The sequence below is a fragment of the Trachurus trachurus genome, assembly GCF_905171665.1.
Source record: "Trachurus trachurus genome assembly, chromosome: 23".
NCBI classification, from domain to species: domain Eukaryota; kingdom Metazoa; phylum Chordata; class Actinopteri; order Carangiformes; family Carangidae; genus Trachurus; species Trachurus trachurus.
This window is the reverse complement of record NC_139912.1, coordinates 25,033,069-25,051,968: the sequence shown is the minus strand read 5'-3', so window position 1 is coordinate 25,051,968 and position 18,900 is coordinate 25,033,069. Positions and strand designations below refer to the sequence as shown.

General features: G+C 40.7%; 1 protein-coding gene across 1 annotated transcript in view; it reads right to left on the bottom strand.

Annotated features, from left to right (window-relative positions):
* Positions 1-18,900, bottom strand: part of LOC311006887 (copine-8) — a 108,502-nt gene that overhangs the window by 23,257 nt on the left and 66,345 nt on the right. Inside the window, exons 7-13 of the mRNA XM_083999898.1 lie at positions 18,835-18,898; positions 16,242-16,345; positions 15,443-15,547; positions 6,977-7,018; positions 5,553-5,628; positions 2,460-2,513; positions 2,256-2,317 (exon numbers count right to left, since the gene is read on the bottom strand). Of these exons, the coding sequence (XP_083856024.1) occupies positions 2,256-2,317; positions 2,460-2,513; positions 5,553-5,628; positions 6,977-7,018; positions 15,443-15,547; positions 16,242-16,345; positions 18,835-18,898 (507 nt within the window). The remainder of the gene's footprint in view (positions 1-2,255; positions 2,318-2,459; positions 2,514-5,552; positions 5,629-6,976; positions 7,019-15,442; positions 15,548-16,241; positions 16,346-18,834; positions 18,899-18,900) is intronic.

The following is an 18,900-nucleotide window of genomic DNA, read 5'->3' as shown; positions in this document are numbered from 1 at the left end:
GTAAAGTAAAGTAAAGTAACCTCTTCATCTCATCTGGGACAGGATGGTGTCCTCCAGATCTGTCCATTTTCAATGAAAGAATCTCATCTCTGAAGAATCTCTTCTCCCCACAGAAGCATCCATCAGTAGATAACAAAAAACACAACAAAAATAAAGCAAATGTTGACAGAGCTACCAGACTTTGCTGCTCCCAGTTGAAGCGCATGTTCCGGAATTATTACATGCAGGCTCATTTGTGAGGAACACAAGTTGTGAGCCAAAGACACCAACCTGAGCCACACAAACATTTTACAAACTAAAAACTGCACTTGTGGACTCAAGTTAAGAAAGATTTTTTCCATTTAGTGTTTCCTTCCTTCTTGTTACAGCTCCCCTTCTGCCTGTTCAGTGTGTTTTTTGGTCTCTACTGTTTACAGAACGTTCTACAGTACATGTTTCCTGGACTGAGTTATGGGACTTGCATTTTAGTTTTTTAATACATTACACTGTTTGTAAAGCAGGACTGAGGAGAAATAAAGCTGTTGCGAATAAGTAGGAATAATACCTCATAATAAAAATCCACATGCAGATGTTGAGACATCAAAAGCACACTCATTAAAACAACATCCTCAAAATCTGTGTATAATTAGAGTGTGTATTATTGATGAGCTTTGGGCTTAAGGTTGGTCCCATAGTTCATTGTGTTCAGAGGTCTTGTAAGCATCAGGCATGAACACACTCTGACTGTACTGTACAACAAAAAAAAAAAAAAAAAAAAAAAAAAAAAGGGAACCAGTGACATCATCACCCTTGTGAAACGCCCACACAAGAGGTTAAATAGTGAGTCTCCACACCAGATAGTTGGACCAGTCCCAGCCTGGTCAGCTGCGTACATGAACTGATGAAGCCTCTTGGATGAGAGGTGAAACGTCTTCCTAGACAAATAACTAAGTCCAGTTGCTTTCGATTTAACCTCCTTTGAAATACTATGACCTGGACAAATGAGAATATGCACCGGCTTATAGATGAATTGATTCTGAGTGGTTTATCGCGTCATTCATTGACTCATCTGATAAATAATTGAGCAGCAGTTACTTGTTTTCTTCCACTCTCAGCTCCAATGTCATCCACTGACAGTACAAGCTCTCCTCTGACCCCCACGGTGAAATTAAATCCAAAACATGCAAAAGCCACTGCAATTTCTGAAACTGTTATTGATATTTACAACAGGGCTTTTCTTAATGATGCAGACAGACAGTCACTGACATCCCTGGTTACCACGGTAAATCTTATTCTCTAAAGAAAAAATCTGGAACTTTCAACATCAAGCTGATCAGTTCATCAAAGTTTTAAGCTGGGCTTTCACATCCCAAATCCTTAAATCATTTGTGGCGCAGGTACAGTAGGAGACAGTGTACCATAGCGAGTGTCGGCTTCTGGGATAATCCTCTCATTGGCTCAAGCAATTTCTGGCCAGATTTCTACCTCTCTGCTTTGAGCTGAGCTCTTCCTCCCGAAATGATGAGCAACAGAAAAAGAAAAAGAAAGAAAAAAGTGCTTTTTGAAAAAGAGATGACTTATTATTATTTTGGGAAACAAACGTTCACTTGATGTGAATAAATGAGGTTCTTTTTCCCTCAAAATCAGGCAAAACTTTATTTCAAAATAGTGTTTACCTACTTAAAAGTTACAACACCTACAAACAGCTACAAGAGCAGCAGTAATGGAAGTATACTTGGATGAAAAGGGAGACACACACACACACACACACACACACACACAAACACACACACTCTTTCTTCCCCTTGACAGTCTCCCCCTCTGTGAGTCTAATGAAGGCAGAGTGTGTGGGTATGCATTGACGCCATGCCTGGTTGCACACGGTCAAACCTCCTGAGCAACATGCGCACACAACCGCATGTAAATACACACATACACGCACGCACGAGCACACACTGCGACACCTAAACACAATGCAAGATCACACACACACACACACACACTTCTGAGAGGGAGCCCTGTGTACCTGACTTTGGGTCAGCCCATCTGTCAGTCTCACTCTCTCTCTCAACCTTTCACTTTCTTTCTCTTTCTCACATGCAAATGTTCATGTTTCCGTCTGATTTACTCACACTAGGGATCATTATCTTTGGCATATTGCAGACACTGAGTCATGATAGGTCTATTAATGGAGACAGGGATTGGCACGACTCGTTGAAAGACTAAAACAGCCGTCTTTCAGTGTGGGCTGGAAGAACAGGTGATCATTGACCTACCCTCCTTTGATGTAGTCCAGGAAGGTGACTTCAATGTCCACCAGGAATGACAGCAGCGTTACCTGTAAGTGAGAGAGGACCACAGTCAACACTGGAGCACCAGTCCAGACCAACTGTATCATGATGCTGCATTTCAGAGGTCAGAGGTCACTTATAGCTGCTCAATTGTTCAGATGTGTTAAAATGAAAGCACAGATGACTTACCGTTCCAGAATTCAGGTATTTTTTCTTCTTCCCTTTCTTCTTTGGATTTACCACCTGAAAAAAAAGACAGATTCAGTTCTTTCATTCATCCATTCACCAATTTAATCTTTCATTTCATTCACCAAAATCACAAAAAGCTTTTACTTCTGGAAGTCATAATTTACTTCCTCAGTGACATGCTAAAACCTGACGCTAGGATTCAACAAGCAGAAGTGGAAAATGACATAAACCAGATTAAAAAATAAATCCAAGCAAAAACCTATATTCCTCAGGCTGTGAGGGGAAATCCAGTAAATTCGGTAGTTGAGGTCATTGTAAAATCTGTCTCCCTCCCCTCCTTCCTTCATCTTTCAGTCACACCCCTCCCTCGACCAATAACCACCATGAATGTGCCTTTGAGCAACGCACATAAAGCCCAGTGTAACCAAAAGAGCGGCTAAATCCAGAGGTGGCTTGTGGCTCTAAACTGAGTGGTGTGACCTCATGAATATGTAACAGTGAGACAGAGTTGAGTGGACACTCACCCTAACCCTTGGAAAAGAAAAGATTCCTTCACATCTAAACCAGCGGTGCCCATTGCTTCCAGACCCTGTTGTTTTTAGTAGATTAGAAAAGAGCCACTTTCACAAGCACAGCCCTCAACTCACCTCGTCTCACATGTAGCCACCCAAGCTCATTAAAACATAAAATTGCTCCTGTGATGTGGAGACCACCCACACACAAACAGACCTGGAACTCCTTCTGAATCCCAAACAGTGGATTTGGGATTTAAAATCAGAGCTTTATGGTCTAATTAAACTGTGCCAAGGTTAAACATAGAGGACCCCAGGGAAACAACATACAAATGGATTTATGCACTTCTCCTTGGTTCATACTGCAATAGGTGCACACAAGGACACATTTGCCCCCTGAAGGTGATTGAAATGTGGTTGTAACACAAACACACACTCACATATAAAAACCCAGTGTGCTGTAAGAAATACAAAGCCGTCCTCTAGGGAAAAGGGAAAGGTGGGGTCAAGAAACAGGCCAGAAATCACAACATGGCTCTGTGTGTGTGTGTGTGTGTGTGTCTTCCATCTGTCTGGAGATCCTCACATACCTGTCCCTGTATGTCAGTGTGCATCTTCGTGTCTATGAGTGTGTGTGTTTTTTTGCTTGTGCGCATCTGAGTGCTGTTAGGCAAACAGCAGCTGTTTAAAATGACAGTCCCCTGTGTGCGCTCCTCTCTGTGTGCTACTCTGTTAATCAAGAAGTGTTGACTCTTCCTGGGAGAAGATAAGCCAGTGATCCATTATCACTGTGTGCGTGTTTGTGTGTGTGAGAGAGTACAGGAGATAAAAGATGCAGTGTGATAAATGCGGCCTCTTTGTGTAAGAAGGGACCACATTTTGTTGGGATTATAGGGGCCGCTTTGATCTTAGTCATTATTTATTCTATATGAAAAATGAATATGATTAATATACTACAAAATGGAAATAATATACTGTATTAACAATAATAATAGTAACTGACTTTTTCCAACCTTCTGCAACCTGTTATTGACATGAGTTCTTATTTTAAAGTTACAAACATATTCTCCTTACTTGAAAAAAACTACCTAGGAAGAAATTATCATAATTATTGAGTGGAAATATGTGTATAGACTCATGGGTGTACACTTTTGTAACAATTATCTGATACATAATGATAGATTCGGTTGTAGCTTTTTTGTTGTTTTTTTCATTTGTTGTTTTGATACTTCACTTCACTGCGTGCATTATTATGTTTGGTGTTGTGTACTGTGTTTTAATACTGTGACTAACACTGCATATGTATTGTTATAAACTTGTAACGATTCCAGGATATAAAGCTGCTACCATGAAAAAGTTAATGGGGATCTAAACATACCAATTTCTGTTTTGCTGCTTAGATGATGCGGCGACCACCACCCATTACAACGAAGGTACATGGAAATGTGTTTTTAGGCCTCAAAGCATTTTTAAAAACAAAACCACATCAAATTGCCTTGAGACAATGTTATCTGAAATAGACGGCTACATAGAGAATTAGATTTTTTTTTTGGGTCAGGTGAGGCCCAACGGAAATGTTGCAGGCACTGAATATATTTACTCTGATGTACTCAGGTGGGAGCGGGAGATCAGCATCATCACAGCAGGATGAAATTTCCCATATGGAAATATGACACGCTGGCGAAATTGGGCTGTTGAGTCAGGGTGGGTTTGGGCTGAGGACTATAAGTTTGAAAATGAAAAATGAAAAATGTTTGGCATTAGAGCAAAGTGAGTTTACCAGACCCCTGTAACCCACTCCTCTGAATCTCTGTCATTGATTAAGCTGCACTGTGGGCAACATAGGCACCAGGTTTGAACATTAATAATGTGTGGAACAACAAATACACTATATAGCTGGTTCTGCTGCATGGATTATAATTATTTTTCTAAACTCTCCACTGAGTCCAGCAATATTACAGCGCTGCTACTCATTTCTTAGCTAATTTGCGTTCTTTATGTGCTGGTCGTTTATCATCCCCTTTGGCTACATACATGTTATAGATGTCACCAGACAGAACACATTTCTGTCCCTGATCCAACCTGATGTGTAAACAACAATAATACACTGTTCCTCTGAAGTCTGATGATTCAGCATCTGTTTTGTGTCCATTACTTTAGAAAATGACTTGATTAGATAAAACAGGAACATGATACATTATTTTCCTCTGCTCCGTGCTGAAGCAGGATATTTTGCCTTTAAAAAAGCCATCAGTAAGGTTTTTCTTCTGTTTCTATCCTCTAATGTCATCTAAAGCTCTGTGACTGTATCAGAAAATAGTGTTTGTTTTCTGTGCCAGAGGGGACAGGCAGACTTTTAAAGAAAAAGACAGTCGAGCAGCGCAGTTTATTTCACTTTAATTTAATTTGTGTTGGAACAGTTCCAGATTAAAACCCAACGGTATTAGTTGTCTAATTACTGCGTGTGCCATTGACCCACTGACCTGTACATTGGTCTGGATAGGTGAGTCAGCTTTGAATTAAATACAGTAACACAAGCAAGCTCACATGCAGTCAGACTCTCTCACACACACAAACTCACCTCATAGACGTTGAACTGGCTCTGCCCTCTGGATAGTTCTCTGTAGCTGGTGCTGAATTCTCCAATAAAGTCGTGACTACATAGACAGAAAGACACAGAGGTCAGAGAGCAAAGGAACTCAGGGAATACATGGAAAAACAGTGGTGTTTGGTAATAAAGTCTATTTAATTATTTAAGATATAGACCACACTGTGGCAACAATCCCAACATTTGAAGTAAAAACGTAACTCTGAGAACATGTTGACATTTTGAATTAAGATTTTAAAGCAAACTGAACAGGTTCATGTTCCCCTAAAACACTTTGTTCCTTCATTCAGTGAGTATAACAACAATGGTATCTGTCAGTGAGTACTTCAAGTGCCAATATCCTGAATAAAACACACTTTTGTTAGCATTTTTCAGTCCCATTGAAGAACATTGCACCAAAATGTCACAATGTTCCCACCATCATCCTGAGAATGACACTGAACAGATTGCAGTTCTCTATAAAGAATAGAGAAACAACTCTCTGTTAAACTGCATCTTGACAATTATCACTCTTCTTTCTTTCTTTTTTCTTTCTTTCTTTCTTTCTTTCTTTCTTTCTTTCTTTCTTTCTTTCTTTCTTTCTTTCTTTCTTTCTTTCTTTCTTTCTGTCTGTCTGTCAGCAGCCAGAATCAGACACATCATTAACCAGTCACCCTGTTAAATCCTGCACTGGATTCCTTACCTAGTGAAAACACAAGACTAGTTTCAATTAAGTGTCACTTGGATTAGTTTTTGCCATACAGAGGAAGCTGACATGAAGAAGCAACAAGGTAATACTAGTACTTGTAGTTACTGTAACAACTAAATTGTTTGTATTAAAAAGAAAACAGAGAAAAAACCTCACATGAATGTTTTTATTTTTATTTAGTATCTTTCAAACATGAATTACGTTTCTACTTTTGTCCTTATCTGTCATCGGAATTGTGTTTAGCTTCAGTTACTGAATGCACAGCGTGTTGCTTCAGGTACTGAGATGATAACAATCCTATGGTGAAGTCGATCTGGAGGATGTGTAAAATCCAAGAAGTTGAATGTTCATAGCTGCCAGAAGTCTGCACAGTGGAAAACTGCAGCTCCGCTGGAAAGCTGCCATGGTGATGTTCATTCTATCTTTGTCTTTCTTTGAGTATCAATATTTGCATGTACAGGATCATTAAATAAGAAAAATGGTCTCACATTAGATATGATTGGATATACGCCACAATGATGAAAATATTATTTGTCCCACTGACACATCTAAATCAATTCAAACTACTGCTTCTTGGCTCTAGGTAGATAGTGTCTGCCTGTTGTCATTATGAACAGATAAATCATTAGGATTATGTGTTTGCAGCCTGTAATCTAAAAAGTTAGATGTTAGTTTTATTACAACAATAACAATGCAGGTGAGGGATTACCTGCCATCTCTGTCCCAGTCATACACCTCAACCTTGATTGTTCTGTTGGGAGAAGCAAAAGATATGATCAAGTTTTAAATCCGGTCAGTTATATATATATATATATATATATATATATATATATATATATATATATATATATATATATATATATATATATATATATATATATATATATATATATATATACACAATGCTGGACATACATAATAAAGGAAAAAGCTGATTTGCAGTATATTTCAGTAAAAACTCAACAACCATGTTAACACTGCCATCCATACATGAAATAGAAAAATAGACCTTTATGATTTCTCTTCATTGTTGCCATGAGGACGTTAAGAGATGCAGATCCGTCCTGCAGCTTCTCTTTATTCTAACACGACTCTGTCTGCCTGTCACTGTCTTTGCCCCTGGCATTGTGCGCTCTCCATATCCAAATACATCTATTTCAGCATCCCATTATAGCTTACAAGGAAATGGGAAACACATAGAATAGTCTGCAATAGACAGACATGCGGTGCTAGAGCTCCATCCAATATCTTCATCAGAAGGGTAATTTCTCTCTGACAAAAGCAGAAGAGCGATACATGGGAAAGTAGAAGGGTGAGGGGAAAAATAATAGAGGGGAGGCTGCATTAACAGAGAGGCACTCTGCTGGAGAGCATGAAGGAGGAAGCAGGCATGGGTGAAGAAGAGATGGTGTGAGAAAAAGAGTCAGAAAATAAAAGAAAGGCAGTCCGTAACAAACTAATGTCAGTTTGTCATTTGTCTTTTTACAGATTAAATTTAGAGTCCCTTTATTGTTGTGTGAAAGCCTGTAACCGGGCAGTGACTTTTCACTGTAGTCACTTTATAACATGCACAGCTTTTTAAAACAGGTGGGACCAAATAATAAATTCAAGCCATCATTAATGGGCCTTAGAGCTGCTCAGAGAGTCAGATGCACATTAGAGGAATGAAGGCAATAAGCAGGAGGAGTGGGACCGGACTGGCTGATAGTGATGGGCTCAACACCTCCTCAACAGTAACCAGTGTGTGCAGAGCTTTATTGATAAATGTGTGTCTAAGATGCATGTGGTATGTGTGTGTGTGTGTGTGTGTGTGTGTGTGTGTGTGTGTGTGTGTGTGTGTGTGTGTGTGTGTGTGTGTGTGTAGCAGTGAACACAGGCCCATCAGAGCAACTAAGAGCTGAGAGACACAGGTCTCTATTGTCTGGCGGCTTGAGCTCATCCTTATCTCTTTCCCCAGACTGCAGAGAGGCAGATGCAGTGTGTGAAAGTGTCCATGTGGGTATGTGTGTGTGTGTGTGTGTGTGTGTGTGTGTGTGTGTGTGTGTGTGTGTGTGTGTGTGTGTGTGTGTGTGTGTGTATACTAAGTGCAGTCCACCATGGATTTCCACAGTCTCCATAAGACATAGTGTGACTCAACTCCCATAATAAGCTCATTGGACGAGAGACGTCAGATCAGTGCTGCTTTCTGCTAGCTAAGCTAAGCTAAGTTAAAGCAGATATCAGCTTCACGGCCGTTTCGGCTAATGCTGCGTTCAAGGCAGGCTTTTGAAACCGTAAGTTACAGCTTCAAGTCACAACTACGACTTGGTAGCGTTCCAGGTAACCCGTAGCTCGTGTTTTTACCATCCTGTTGTCTGTGAAAGTTCCCTATAACGGCCACTCGTAACTTCCGACCCGTGAACTCGTACCAGATCGAACTGGTATGACTTCACAGGAAGGAAAAACACAAAGTACGAGTTTCTTTGAACGCACCATGAGTTAGCAGCCCCCGCCCTTGTCAGGCATCAATTGGTCCTCGTGCTACGTCACCACATTGACGCGCATCCCTTGGCTGCACACACAGCCCTTCATGCCGTTCTCTCTCCTCATTGGATAACACTTGTATCCCACAAGGAAAATTTTCTCCTCGGGTTACAGCAGAGCAGAGTGACGGAGAGACTCGTGTTTAGGCTGAAATACTTCATGTAAGTGATTGCTGACGGAAAATAGGACTATTTAGGACTTACAGATGTTACTGGTTCAAAATTGCGGACTTCACGCGTGGTCCACGCGAGACGGCACAAGACTCAGGATTTTTTTTTCTTTGGCGAGACAAGAGGTTTTAATGAAAAGCCTCAATGTGCCAAAACAACCGCCAGGTGGCATCTGTGAGAACGGAGGACGACAGGCGGATGACTCAGTGATCTGTGCAGTAATCCACAGCTTAAACTCTAGGCTATTAAACTAGAACTAACTACTGTATACCCTGCCTAAATCACATAAACTATTGTAATATGATAAAGCCTGTCTTGCTTTATGACTTGATGATTATGTATCACAAATTATGAAGGATCATCTGCGCAAGGCAAAGATGATAGCATCAACAAAACACGTCGTAACACACGCGGCTGTATGGGACAGGCTTTTATTTAATTCAGCACTCACTTTAAGTTAAACACTTTTTAATTCATAAAAACTGCTCGGCAGCGAGAAACGGACGCGTTTCGGCAATCAGCCGTCCTCAGCGTTTTTTGACTTTGAATTTTTTTGGACTGGCACCCGATTCACCCGTTCATACCTTGAGTTGAGCACGCCAGGTTTGCTGATTTTATTTAATTCAGAACAAACCGCTTAGCAAAAATGGAAAATATAGTCTATAATAATTAATTGATCTGTTGTTTGGCCACTGTTTGAAAATAACCCGAATTATGAGCAAATAATCTGATCCAGAGCAGCAGTCATAATCAGACTTCTTCTAAATAAACCTAAACATTCATTCTTTTTTCTCTTCTTCTTCACAGGAGAAAATGAGGTGCGCTGCGCTCACGGACACGTTGATGTTTTGTGATTTATCTGCTGCCTTGACTCTGCCCTTTATAGCCTACATGTGCGTTCAGATTAACAATAAAACAAGCCATGGTTGAGTTTATTGAGTTAATAATCAGCATCTTAGTACCTCTGATCCGGAGCGATAGTGTTATGAAAATCGCTACAGTTGAACTGGTCTGGTTTTTAGCTGCTCAATCTCATTGTTTCAAAGAAAAGGGATTGATTTTTATAACGAAATGAAACGAAAACAATATTATATTGATACATTGTTGTAAAAAAAAAAATCCAAAAGAAACGAAAATGAACTAAAGAAAATAACTTTCACACACACACATTAAAACAGTGCGATTGGTTGAAAGCTGATAATTAGCCATGTGCTTATAAGCTGATTGGCCGAAACCAAGAACAAAGCCGCGTGAATGGCCAATCGCCATGTGTTAACGGCCGATGTAAATCAGCTGTTTCGATGGGCGTTATATGAATAGAGATGTTAATGTGGTACTTTGCACATAGGCTACTTTCTGTAACTGGAAGAAAAACAGCCAGCTGGAAGAATGTGTTGCCTAAATCTTTTACTGTGTGGGAGATCTCCACCAACGTAGCCGGGGAGAAAGCAAGTGGGACCGTTCTGCCCAGTCTCTGAGCAGCGCACGTTTCACAGATAATATGACCTAACAACAGATGAATTCGTACATAAACAGGTCCTAAATTATGAAATGTCATAGTTTTGAAGTTTAGAGGCAAAACAGGTTTTATTGTCAGTAGTCGCTGCAGGGACGATTGATACAGCTGTTTCAAATGTCCCTCACGCCACCGTGCGTAGTGATTGTGGTCACACTGCGCGATCAATATCTGTATATAAATCACCAAATTAATAGCCTAACTGTTTTGCAATGAACAACAACCGATTTGAATGAACAACATGTATTTTTAATAAACACCACATATTTTTAATGTTCGTGTTTATGACGTGAATCAACAGATATTCAGCAAAGTGAGGGGAAAATGCCGAGGGAAAAATGACAATATGTTCAACTGTGTATCCATAAACATGACTTAGGGCAGGGAAATAAGTAAATTAAATGAAAATGCAGTTGTCCAACAACTCGTACAAAAGAAGAAAGGCGAGTTTAATCGAAATGCGGATCTTGACAATTGCGCACGGGACAACAATATTTATTTGACCTATTTATATTGTGAGAAATTATGTGACATTTTGGCAATAACGAGTACACTAGTATGTTGTCCGATATGCTGCATAAAAACGAGAGTAATGTCAGTAGTTTCTGTTTAAAACATGCTGTTTCAACCGTCCCCTCCTCTGTGTCTCAAACGACCCGCATAGGTGGGGCGTTTGAGACAAATGTCAACTTACGTTCAAAGTTATAAAACAGCGCGATCATCCAACATATGTGTTAAATTACACTTGTAATAAGAAAATACACATGTGAGTTGTTGATCACATGATAAAAATGTTTGTGTACATAACGTCATCTTTGAAAAAGACGTTTAAATGAAAAGTGTATCAATCGACCCGGCTCTCCCCTAGACTATATTTTCCATTTTTGCTAAGCGGTTTGTTCTGAATTAAATAAAAGCCTGTCCCATACAGCCGCGTGTGTTACGCCGTGTTTTGTTGATGCTATCATCTTTGCCTTGCGCAGATGATCCTTCATAATTAAAAATAAAAAGTCCAGGCCGGCTGCATGGCTGACGGTGTCACCACTCTCATTATCACTGGCTGTTTGTGTTGTCTGTCAAAAAATGGATGAATTAAACCTATAGACTTTGTATCGGCCGCGTCTTCTATCGAGGGAAAGTTATTTATCCTATGTTTTATCGCCCAGCCCCAAAGTGACACAGACCCGTTCATTCACAAGAAATCATCCAGCTGCACTCTCAAACAAGGTGCGGAGTGAGAAATCTGCGGCACTACTGCACAGTACTGTAGTTGGCTCATTTTAAAAACACATTTTGGAGATGACGAGACAGATGACCGAAAAAAGAGAGTGAGACGTGGGCTATAGTCTACTGTAGCTGCCGTCGTTACATTTTGTCATTGAAAAACGAGGCTACTATATTATTTACTGTCTGCAGCTAGTTCTCCTTTCATCCTCTTGTATTCTGTATCATGAACAGCGCCACTCCTAATCGCGGCTATCAGGCTGTCAGCATTGTCCCCAAAACGTCTGAGCAGTATTTAGTACGGTGCTGCCACCTAGAGGAAAAAAATTGTGGTGAAAAGTCACGCGATCACGCGATCCTGCAGTGCAGGAAAAACCCCGCAATTTTGAACCAGTAACATCTGTATATTAACAAAAACATTCCACTGATATCTGCTTTAAACCCTATTGTCTGCTTCTTTATGCCGTTCTCTCTACTTGATGTCTATTGACACAGAGGATGGACACAAACACATGATTGACACACTTTTACCTACTTTTTGTTTTCTCATTCAGTCTGAGTGAGATACGGAGTAATCTGTGTTCCCAATAACAGAGGGGTGACTTTCAGTGATTCAAATAATTAGTAAATTATTATATATTTATATTTATATAGGAGTAAATAGGCACATTGGTAACTCACTCTGTGTGTAAATAGCATTGTTTTCTGTTGGTGTTGCTGTTTAATGTTGCTTCTGTTTTGTCTGTAGCGGCTGCTGTTTGAGTTCAGTTTTATGTTAGTTTGTGTGTGTATGCATGGACCTTTACGGAGCTCTCTGTCTTTTGTCCACTATTCAGCTTTTTAATCATTGAATGTATTATTTGTATGTTGATAACCCAACATTTTTTTATTATTTTTCTTTTAGGGTGACTTTAAACATCAGTCCAGGGACAACAGATGCAAAATAGCCTTTTGGCTAATTCTGGCATGTTTACATTTGTTTAAATGTTTTTATTAATGTGCAATGTCCCTGATCCTTAAACCTTTAAATAAATAAATAAAAATTGTTGGCTACAGACACCTGAGTGCAAATAGCATCTGCCTAAAGAAACAAGCCAATAGAAAAACAAACAAAAACCAAATACCAGAGTTTAACAAATTTTCCAACCTGCATTTACATTAACCATGATTGTAGCCTCCCTTAAGCCTGCCACACACATAAAGATTTTATAAATCTCAACCGATTTATTATCTGTGAGAGACCCCACACATGAAGATAAAAAATCTGTGATTGAACAGTTTTGATCGTATTGTGTGTGGTGTGCTGCGATATTCCAAACACAGCACACCACACACATTAAGATTTTTCAGAATCTTGACCCTCTGGTCAGAAAACAATCCGGCATCAGCAGCGATACCAGGGGTGTCGTTGTAGCTACTCTTTCGGGTCTATTTCCGGAATGGACAATGAGAGCGACGTAATTTTTTTTTTAATGAAAGCGGGACACTTCAGCCTTTACAACGATCCCATCTGTGTGTGTCTGTGTGTCTGTGGCTCCGGACGCCGAGCAGTCAAGCGGCTGTCCAATAGGGACCCGTGCTGTCACATGACGGGCTGTGAGCGGCGGTCACATGATCGTTTAAACATGGCTGCTGTATTGCCGGCTGTTGCCGGCTACGAGCGCTACTGTCTTTGCTATCAGCTATCAGGAAACCTCCCGTGTGCGTGAATGTCTGTGTGAACCTCATGTACTGCCAGGGCTGCACCGTGGCTCTCTGTGAGGTTGCCGGTGCTGTGTGGAGAAGTGGCTTGTTGCCGCGAGCAGCATGCAGAGCTCGGCAAGCAGGCGCTTCTCCGCACAACACCGGCTCTCCACACACAAGATGACTTTTGATTGAAACGGCCACCGAAGTCGGCCCCGATAATCGTAAATATTGAACATGTTTAATACTTACGATTATCGGCGCCGAACGTTTTCCGTGCCGATTGTCGGGGGAATTTTGACTCTTAACACACCACACACTACAAGAGAATCTTATAAGATAATCTTAAGACCTTAAGATAATCGGGCGGTGTCTGTCCGTGGTCGGAAGGGGGAAAATCGGGGCAAAATCAGCCCGATTATCTTTATGTGTGTGGCAGGCTTTAGAGTAGGCAGCATTAAACCTGCCCATCAATCACAATCAATAAAGCAAGCGCAACTGAAATCTCCAGACAGCTCCAGGATCAGCACCATGGACAGAGGCTGTGACCCTCTTTAATCTAGGTGCCCCACGATGGGGGTGGGAGGTGGGAAGGTGAACTACACTCTTCAATGTGATGTTTACAGATGGTTCATTGCATCCTTGATCTGAATAAACATTCAGTCACATTAAAGCAGAAGTAAGCGATCCGGCCGTTTTGGCTAACTTCCTGTCAGCTAGAGTTCTCAACGGGCCGGGCCAGCCCGACAAACCCGACGGGACCCGTGGGTTCGGGCCGGGTTCGGGTCGAAAAAATATGAAAGTGACTCGGGTCGGGTCGGACCTCGGGCTTCCTTTTTTACCCTTCATAAAACACATTTCTGGTGTAAATTGTTGTTTGTTCATGTGTGAGTCTCAGACAAATATCCCACTCTGCATCTTGTGCTGCTGTGGGCAGAACCACTGAAACATTACGATAGGCATGTGTCTACTCCACAGCTGCAGCTGTGCGTCAACAGCACGCGCACTGGTTGGTGGATAAATCTCCACAAAGACACACCGTTCCCACAGCGGAAATGTAATCAATTGCGCCCGCTGCCCGCTGATCAAAGGACAAGTGTAGCCTACAGCAGTACGTTAAGTCCCGCCCGGTAGCGGGCCGGTACCGGAGGAGCCAGATGACGTGAGGCAGAAGACGAGTGCTGCGTCTCACCAGCAGCGGCACCTCCCGCTGCAAAGAAAGCACGCCGCTTTTTTTTCCGGGCCGGACCGGGTTCGGATAGATAATTAATGCTGGTCTGTCGGGTTCCGTCGGGTCCGGGCTTAATAACCCACGGGTCGGGTCGGTGCGGGTTGTAATTTTCAGGCCCGTTGAGAACTCTACTGTCAGCAGATGGAGTTAGCAGTCCCCGCCCTCGTCCCTACGTCACCACATTCACGCGCATCCCTTGGCTGCACATACAGAGAGGACCGCCCCTTTATGCCGTTCTCTCTCCTCATTGGATAAAGGTTGTAGGATACAAGGAAAGTTTTCTCCTCGGCTTACAGCAGAGCAGAGTGACTGACAGACCAAACACTTTATAGAAGAGATTGCTGTTGGAAGATACAACTATTTAAGACTTATATTAACACAAACATTCACCTTACTTCTGCTTTAAGGACAGCCCCTAAGTATGGTTCATCTCAACTCTGCTCCTCTTTCTACTGTTGCTCCTCCTTACTTATCATCATTTTTAGAAACATTTTATATTTTCACATTTGCGAGCTGTTTGATGGAGCGGACACAGTCAATTACATTTCACTGCCAATTTTTCAGACGAGTTTATCTTAAGCTCCGTTACAGGCCTATCTGCCAAAAGGCTCCTGAAGTGGTTCATTCCTGATTTGCTCAGTTATATTATATGACTTTTATAAAAAATTAAGTTAGTAATACATGTATGGAGCACATGTTTCTATACTTAATTAACCCCTACATGCTACCATTACATTTTCAAATTACATTTCTTGCATGATTCATACAGTTGTCTGCGTTGTTGTCTTCTGTTCACGTCACCATAGTATCTAGTAAAATAAAACCTACCTGTCATAATCGCCATTGCAAAGGGCTCGCACAGGGATCTTAAAAGCCTGCCACACTGGGTTCAGAGTGTTCTTCACCACCTCTGTCTTGTGGCAGATGGTAAACCTTTAGAAACACAAAGAGGAAGAAAGGAGGAGGAAAAGAAAAAGGGTGATGAGAAAAAAAAGTGGAGAGGGATGAGAGGACTGACAGAAAGGCATTGGATTAAGATGTCAGAATGGAGGAGGATGGACCGAAATCCCCTTTCACCATATCTCCACTCTTTACTGAAAGTAAAGGTGAAGAAGCTACAGTGCTGCCCTGACACACACACACACACACACACACACACACACACACACACACACACACACACACACACACACACACACACACACACACACACACACACACACACACACAGAAGAGGTAATTTCATTAGTCCTCTGGCTAGCAGGTGGACTAGCAGGTGGACTTTGTATCTTCCTCCCCGAGGGCACAAGATCTTATCTTACTTGTCACACACTACAGGATGGAAAGAGAGCCCACAGAGCTGGATCCAACACACACACGCACGCTCACACACACACACAATCTACCAGAACAAATCACAATACCACTGCTCTTGTTCAATGCCTCCTGCTTCCACACTCACACACACCCACCACCATGCTCAAACATTTCCACATGCCTTTCCCACACGTGCTTAAACAGAAAGTCTGGCTTTTGTTCTGAGGGAAATCAATAAACCAATTTCCTTTGCACGCAGGGAAGGATTAAACCAAAGATGAAAGAGGAGAAGGAAAGAGGGAACACTCACGTGCCGTCTTCGTTGCTTCTGTGGAAGACGAGGAATGGATCAGACTTGCCGAAGAAATCCTTTTTGTCCAACTTGTTCCCACAGAACTGCATCATCACGGACTCCTAAAGAGCAGAGGGAGTGAAAAAGACAGAGGAAACTGAATATAAGAGTCTTTGATGATGTGTTATCTATCTATCTATCTATCTATCTATCTATCTATCTATCTATCTATCTATCTATCTATCTATCTATCTATCTATCTATCTATCTATCTACAGTATCTATCTATCTATCTATCTATCTATCTATCTATCTATCTATCTATCTATCTATCTATCTATCTATCTATCTATCTATCTATCTATCTATCTATCTATCTATCTATCCATCCATCCATCCATCCATCCATCCATCCATCCATCCATCCATCCATCCATCCATCCATCCATCCATCCATCCGTCCATCCATCCATCAGACACTCAGAGACATCTCCATTTAGAGGAGAGTTTCACATTTAAATGCTTGGGTATACTCTGACTTCTGGTCTATTGAGGCGGCTGCTGATGGAAAAGTTTGTAATTCTGTCTCTTCTCCAGTGAAAACAAGTTTTTCTCAGAGTGAGTGGATGCTTGCAGGAAAAGAGCCAGATTTCTTCAAGGACTTTACAGTTTTTCTCAGTCGCTTTGGTGCCTTTCTCACATCACTCTTAACATTTGCACAACAGTTAGTGCATTTCTCAGAACAATTATTGCAAACTGCAAAACCTAGTGGATGACCTGCAAAAGCGCGTCACTTGCTCAAAATGGATTGTCCATCCCTCAAAAGCAAGTACTCATGTCAATGAAACTGTCAGTGTCGTCAAAATGAGAAGTCCTGACACCATCGTTTATGAACAAGATAGTCACATGGCTTTGTCATGTTTTCATTAGGACACTTTATTCTCTAAGTGTTTTCCAATGCAAAAAGTGATGATACCTGAAAATGCTCAAGACAGCACTATACACTACTTGTGTAACTTTACTGTAGTTTTCACATGGCTGTACATTACTGTATTTAGTGGAGATACTGAATATGTATGTTTCACATTTCTACTGCATATGCTCTTTGCAATTCTGATTTGTTCACAGCATTGTGCAAAGGAAAAATACACTACAGTCATCTACAACAAACACTCTTTGGGTACAACTTTACGTAAACAATGTAAACAACTGTAGCGATTGAAACAGATTCAATATTCCTAAAGATACAGTAATGTCATCATTACATTGTATCTCTTTCAACCTTATGCCATTGTTTGTAAAATGGTAAATGGTCTGTATTTATATAGCGCTTTACTATACCTGTAACGATACCCAAAGCGCTTTACAGTACATCGCATTCACCCATTCACACACTGATGTAATGGGCTCAGTCTCTTCCACCTCTGTGAGGTTGTCTTGTAATCCTATGTGATGCAGAGTAAAATTACAGTAATGTACAGTACATGTACTGCATCAACCATTATTACTGTAGTGTACAATACTGTAAAAGTGCTTCCTACTTGTAAAATGCTGTAGTACAGTACTGTACTGTAAAGATGGGAAATCTTTACTGTGGTTGCTGTAATACATTACAACACAGTAAATCTGTTCTCTAGTGAAGCTGTGAGTCTAAATGTAAATGTAAAAAGTTCTTGTCCCACTGTATCTTACAGTAATGCCTGACACAATGACAGCAGTGCAGATTGTTTAGTGCTGAATACATACCTGTTGTTCCTTACTCTAAATGTTTGAATCATTGTATTCACAGTGCTTCTCCCAACATTTAAAATTAGTTTGACAGATTTTGAAAACTAGTTCAACAATTTTGTATGTAATGACTCAAGCAATGAAATGAGGACTATTAGTTTTATAGGGAAAGACTATTCAGCGTTCAAAAGTATAGTTCATTTTGACTGACATGACATAAACAAATGATAATGTTGTAAAACAGCAGAGAATTGTATGAGAGCAACTGATACATGTCCAAAAGCATTTGCAATTTGTTCAGAGGAAGGAGAAACTGCTACTATGATGTGGACAAATGACTACATGTTGTGGAGGTTGAACTAATAGTTATGAGAACTTTCATTCTGATCTGAGAATAGCACCAAAGCGACTGAGAAAAACTGTAAAAGTGACTTTTATTATTGCTGACTTTGGAAAACATTATTTCTCCTGTGCCATAAAACCCCAAAATAATTAAAAGTATACCGAGACCAGTGAATTAGGGCACCAGTGATGAAAGTGATTAACAATAACTGGTGTAAGTAAAACATCAATAAAAAAGAAAATTAATGGAGTTTTCATTTATACTATTAACTGGATGCAAGGAAAAACAATTAACTGGGACAGAAAGGAAAAGGTAATAAAAAGCTTAATATGTCTTATTGCACTCTAACTACTTCAGTACAACTGAATGATTCACTCAGTTATATTTATGACTCATCTAATTATCTTTTACTTCTTTTTGAGGGTGTTACAAACTCTACAAAGTGAAACAGCCAAAGAAGGAACAGACTGGCAGAGATGGATCAGTGTCCAGATGCAGAAAACAAACAGACACAGAGGAAGAGAGTGTATCACTCCTCACCCTGCAGTTGTTCAGCTCCTCTGCTTTCACGATGATCGTCCCGCATTTCTTCCCTGGGATCCCTCT